The sequence below is a fragment of the Quercus suber genome, unplaced genomic scaffold (genome assembly GCF_002906115.3).
Source record: "Quercus suber isolate HL8 unplaced genomic scaffold, Cork oak 2.0 scaffold_647, whole genome shotgun sequence".
Taxonomy (NCBI): domain Eukaryota; kingdom Viridiplantae; phylum Streptophyta; class Magnoliopsida; order Fagales; family Fagaceae; genus Quercus; species Quercus suber.
Window position 1 is genome coordinate 235,642 of NW_027070088.1, and position 6,197 is coordinate 241,838.

General features: G+C 34.0%; 1 protein-coding gene across 3 annotated transcripts; it reads left to right on the forward strand.

Annotated features, from left to right (window-relative positions):
- Positions 1-739: 739 nt before the first annotated feature.
- LOC111986830 (ankyrin repeat domain-containing protein EMB506, chloroplastic) lies at positions 740-5,767 on the forward strand. 3 transcript variants are annotated; one of them, XM_024018519.2, is made up of 8 exons: positions 740-910; positions 2,190-2,600; positions 3,554-3,681; positions 3,925-4,023; positions 4,098-4,196; positions 4,302-4,400; positions 4,473-4,571; positions 5,091-5,767. In XM_024018519.2, exons 2-8 carry the CDS (start codon positions 2,207-2,209, stop codon positions 5,193-5,195), a joined length of 1,023 nt encoding a protein of 340 aa, XP_023874287.1. In that variant the 5' UTR covers positions 740-910; positions 2,190-2,206; the 3' UTR covers positions 5,196-5,767. The 3 variants fall into 3 exon arrangements, with proteins under 3 accessions (XP_023874287.1, XP_023874285.1, XP_023874284.1); XM_024018517.2 differs by having other exon boundaries at positions 2,280-2,600; XM_024018516.2 differs by having other exon boundaries at positions 741-910; positions 3,602-3,681.
- The last annotated feature ends 430 nt before the right edge of the window (positions 5,768-6,197 follow it).

The following is a 6,197-nucleotide window of genomic DNA, read 5'->3' on the forward strand; positions in this document are numbered from 1 at the left end:
GCAGAAAGAGAATCAAAATTAAAAATTGAGGAATACAAACAATAATCTAAAATAACTAACTAAACCATAAAACAGAGAGAAAAAAGAAAAAAGAAAAAAGAAAAACTAACTAAACCACAAAATTTTCTCAGAATTTTAACACAAGCATCATAGCAAACAACATTTTTCTCAGAACCCATATAATTTCTCCTCTTATTCACAATGACAACTACCTATCTATCATTTCTCAATCAAATTTCTCATCTAAACCAAACGAAAATTTCTCAAAATCTAAACACAGCTCAAATATTACACAAAATATTACCCATTTGAAGACCTAAAGTTCTAATAAGTTTAGAGTAAACATCTCTGCCTTTATCAAAGTGAAGACCCAAAACTGAGTTTCAATCGAGGTCAAACTGTGATGATGTCATAATTAATTTAGTAATTAATTTTTTTTTATAGAATTTAGTAATTAATTAAACTAAAATAAATATATTAAATTTGTAAATATTAGCAAAATCGACTAAAATATCTAAAAAAAATGAACCAAACTTTCAAATAAATTTTCATTATAATATAAGGTTAACATAAAATAGTAGAACTCGAATTTGAGGATATAAATTTTTACACAAAACTTGATTTTGTTAAAATCAAATTTCAAAATAAGAGAATTTTGTTAAATACTTTCATGAACTAAATTGATTTAAAACAAAAAAACAAAAACAAAGAAAAACAAAGAAAATGTTATAAAAATTTAATTCTATCCTTACCCCCACTTATCTGGCACCAGCGGAGAGACTGGCGAGTGGCGACTACTCCCTTCCCTGTCCACAGAAGCGTCGTGTTGGCCGCCACCTCTCATCGCCGCCGGGCTCTTGTTCTTTCGCGGAGCTTCTGTGTCGTTGCTAACCACCACAAGTCTGAACAAGTAACCTATCTTTCTCTCCTTTCGTTATTTATTTATTTATTTTTTTCATTTGGGCTGTTTTCTCTCTCTGTTCATTGTTGTCAAGATTGTGAAACTTTCTGAGATTGTTTGATTTTAAAGTTATAGTGGTCGGTGAAATGGGTATCTTATTTTGTTGATGCTAGGCTTCAGCCACTTCTTGAATTGAAGTGGGGTAATAGTGAAAATACAGTAATTGTTGGTTACATGTGAATGCAAGGTGGTATTTGTATTAACAGTTAGGTGCTCTTGAGTAACGATAGATAGCATAGGTAGCTGGTTAAAACTTAAAACTATATGATACTTGAAACCGAGAGTGTTTTCTGTGTTTTGTTGCATTTTTTCAGTGCTTATTGTTTGAGAATACAAAAGCTGTCTGCTAGTAATTGAAATAGAGGAAAATGGGGATTTATGCTTTAATAGCTCTAGAAACGAAACTACATGTTATGCAACTAAAAATGTATAATAGCTACAACATCTTCCCTAATATTCCCTCTATTGCTCTTCTTGCTTTTCCATTTTTGAGCTTAAATAAGTTGTCCCACTAGAAGCTAAAGATTACATTTTTGGTTTTAAGGCTGGCTCTTTCCTCATCCTTCTTCCTATCCAATTTCTTAATTAGTCAATTATAAGAAATGGGTTTATCTAGAATTTGGTTTCCTTCAAGTTTCCATTAATTTTTTACTCTCCCTGTGCTTGCTAAAACTCAGGAAAATTGAACATTTTTAATATTTACTTTTGTATTTGTATTGTTTTTTCTACATTTTGTATTTCACGCTCAGGTGTCCTAAAGAGTAAAGACCATTTTCTTCTGTATATATTTGCATGTTGAGGAAGAATGTTTGTGCTGCCTTGGCTTGAGCAAGTAAAAGCTTTGGAGAAAGTTCGTTACTTTTATGCTATATGATTTTGTGGGTTGACCTCTTATTCAATGTTTAATTTCTCTAATTTTTTTTTTAAAACAATATTGTTATGTTGTTTGATTTTTTCCTAACCTTGTTATATATGCCAACCATGGATTCAGTTGTTCAATGCATAAGAAATGTTTGTCAAAATGTCTTACTGACATATGAATTGCTTCTTAGACTCTAGCATCATGTTAAGGAAAATGGTAAGAGTTAGTTGTGGCAATTGTCCTCCCATGCACATAGCACACATGAGGGCTTGGGGCCTATGCATACACTTGGAATGATTGGCATGCTTTAATTCTTGAAGTGAAAAATTCAATAATATCTTATGCATTGTTATTTCTATTTGACAGTTCAAGAGACGTGGAAAATGGTGTCTTGGGCTACATCAAAATTTTTGTCAAATCAATTTATTCCAATTTCTGCTGTTGTTACTGCTGCAGCTGTTCCGTGTTCTAGCTGCAGCACCAATTTCTTGAAAGTATGTAGTCCAAGAAGCAGAATGTATGGTTTATCTGTTGCTGAAAGTCACTCAAGAGTGAGGGCTTATGCGGTTAATTCAAACCAAGCTTCTTCAATGAAAATTCGACCAGGAACTTGGGAAGATCCTGATAATGGCAGTGGTAGTGAATATGATGAAGATGATGAAGGAGAAGAAAATGACTGGGGTCATGAGAGTGACTGGGAGGAAGAAATAGATGCTTCAGCTACAACTAATGTTGATAAGTCCACAATAAATACGTATGAGGAGGATCTTGTGAAAGGTTCTTACTCTACCAGAACCTCTTGTTCCCCTTAATACCATATTTTTCTTTGACATCATATTTATTTGTTTTCAAGGGAGGTGTTTTGAAGTTTAAAGAAGCATGGAATCTACCGTCTTTTACAATCTTTTTCAAATAAAATTATAGGAAAAATATTAGCCTCTAATCATGAAAGTTTCAAGAACTATAGCTGAGAACCAAGTAGATGATCCATCCCTGTTGTAAAGTAGTATGTAGTATTGATTATTTTACTAAATGATTGCAAGTTTATAATGTTTTTAATGGCTAAGTATCTCACTAGTTCTGCATAAATCCAAGGACCAAGAACTTTATACTCTCCATCTCAGGCACATAAAAAGTGATGGTTAATGATATTGGCTTTGTATGTGTTCCCGGACGTCAGAACCATGTTATGAAAAGCATATTTGAGTGCATTTTTTTCTTTAGTTTTATATGGAGTGGGTGGGGAAGACAATTGATAGCTAATGGTGATGAACAAAAACAGTATTCCCTGTTTTCCATTATTCTGGTCTTCTTTGTTCCATGTTGACTAGGAAGGGATGCTTGAGCTATTTAAAGAGCTAAAACTCCTCTCCGTGTACATAAGCATCTCAAGTTGTTCCGTTTTGAACTTAACTGGCAAAGTTCCATTTAGCTTCTGTAGTTCAGGACAGGACCAAGCTCTTCCAAAAAAAATGAATTAAACTAATGCAAACTGTATCATTTTAGTTGAATTTTGAGGTTGCATTGGACCAAATTGACCCCCTTGTTTGTTCTGCAATGCTGCCAGCATGCATCAAATAGGAATTATTATTTTATTTTGAAATTCAAAACCATGATGAATTGCTTTCTTTTGTATGGATTTTTCTATCATGTTTTTGGTGCACTTTGGCCTTTTCCTTTATTATCTACGTATGTTGTAATTGTGCACATCTATGCATCTGCTTCGTCAGCTCTGCTTAAAGTTCAAGCAACTGTTATCAATTTGATAATTGTTGTAGAGGTTGAACAGCTTTTGGGACCAGAAGAAAGAGCAATTTTGCAACAGAATGTGAAACCTAACCTGGGAAAAATATCAACTGTAAGTATTGAAAACATAGAGCAGCTTCCCTTTTCTCCTTTCCTTACATAGTTTTAGGAGAATGCAGTCTCTCTTGCCAAGAGCCATGTAACTCAGTGGCATTGCTATAGGAACACATTTATGGAACTAACTTCCTACTACTTGCTATACAAATTTATATTGAATAAGAAATTAAATTTGTGGTTTCTATTTGACTGAGGATCTCTTTTCAATCTTTTGGATTCTTTTTTCCCAACTGCTCAGGCAAAATGGAGCCCACTTCATACTCTTGCACTATCAGGACAGATTCCTTTCATGGATAAGCTACTTGAGAATGGGCTTGATATTGATACTGTTGATAAGGTGAGTTGCGTTTGTATATTAGTTCCGCATTTATGTTCAAGTTAGTAACATCTTTTATCCGGGCTTGTAAACAGGATGGTCTCACTGCTCTTCATAAGGCAATTATAGGCAAAAAGGAGGCTGTAATTAGTCATCTTCTAAGGAAAGGTGCAGACCCTCATGTCAAAGACCGGGTGAGGATAAAATTTTCATTTTTATAAACATGTCCCAGTTTCCTCTGTACCTCTATATATGATATACCTGAGAACTATGGGTTTATATCTTCGTACTCATGTCAGGATGGAGCTACTCCACTTCATTATGCAGTTCAAGTTGGTGCCATCCAAACTGTGAAGTTATTGATCAAATACAAGGTTGATGTCAATGTAGCAGATAATGTGAGTATAGTTTTTAAATTTTCATACAGCCAATATCCCGTCGATTATCTTCTTTATGAGTTCTTCTTTCAGGAAGGGTGGACTCCATTGCATGTTGCCATCCAAAGCAGAAATAGATTTATAGCAAAAGTCTTGTTAGTCAATGGCGCAGATAAAAACAGAAGAACTAAGGTAACTTTCTAGAGCCATGCATATCCCAGCAAATTGTAAAAATGTCAGTTCTGGTCCTTCTGGCTCAATTTTTATTGTTGATTGATATGAGAGAACCTGGCCAAATATATGCTAGTGAATTTGTGACTAACTTCATTTTCCTATTAACAAAAGAAGGAATAATTGGTTAGCATTGTGAGACTTGTGACCATATGTGCTAGGTAGTCGAAGCTAATCTGTTGATTGAGCTTTGCCCCAGGTGTCAACTGCATAATATCTTTTTGGCATCTTATATGTATAGAATTGTTAGAAGTACACTTACCCAAAAAAAAAAAAAAAGAAGAATTGTTAGAAGTATGAGCTGACCTTTTGCTTCTGCTTCATATTATTTTCTATTGCATTGTCATGTTTGGTTAATTTATGTTCATCGATTTTTTTTCTTATAGACCTTTGGTGAAGTATTGGAATTATTAGCAAAAATTTTCTCCTGTTTGCTTTTTGTGAAGGTGTATTTAACATTGATAGGTTTACTGCTTTTAGGATGGAAGAACACCCATGGATCTGAATTTTTGTTATGGAAAAGACTTCAAGTCATTTGACCTTGCCAAGTTACTGAAGATAATGCCAGCTGACAGAGATTTTTGATGGAGATGGTAATGCCATAATGTTGAGATAGAATCTTCAGCTGTGAGAATGTTCATGGTATTTGGTGCTAGAACCTTGTCAACATTCTTGCATTGTGATGTCGTGTGAGCCCATCTCGGATCTTGAAGTTGCCATACGGGCTAATTCATCTCGATTTCCTCTCATATTGTGGTGTTGAACCATAAAGGATCATGTCTTCTTCACTAATAAATGTGGATGGTGTCTTTCCATAACTGATTTAATATGTTATGAAGAGTTGGGGACACAGATTTGTTTGACAGATATGCAACTAAGGGAAGCAAGCATGGGCAGGTTATTAGTGCAGCTAGTGATTTCTTATTGTCAATCTGTTTTATATGTATGGGCTATGGAGGGCAGGGCCATTGGACAGGGACAGATGGTGTCTTTTCATCAATGTGATGCCTTGATCAAGTAATGCTTATAGTTAGGAGTAACTCCGTTTGTAGATTACATTACAAGCAAAATTCAGAAACTCCATTTGTAGATCTAATTACAAGTTACAAGCAAAATTCAAAATCGGGTTAATTTCAATATTATTATTATTATTATTACTATTATTGTGATGAGAAATGAGTTGATTTCTTTATTCTATTCCTTTTACATTGCAATTGGATTTTCGGAATCTATTTCCTTTGTTCTTCTCCCTATTTTTTGTTGTAATTATTACCTTTTTGGTTTTTGTTTTGCTAAACATTATTTTAAAGAGCATCCACAGCAGTGGACTTATAATTTTAGCTATTTAGCACTAATAAAAGTTACTTTATTTATTTTACCTACACACATGCTGCAGCAGTGAATTTATTTTAGCTTTTAACACAATTAAATAATATAAACATCATAATAAAATAATATATCTACTACAATAAAATAATTTATCTCACTACAATAAAAACACTACAAACCGATCCACCAACACGGCCAACCAAGAACAACCGCCCACAACCACCCAACAACAACCATTGCCACCCAAAAACTACCACA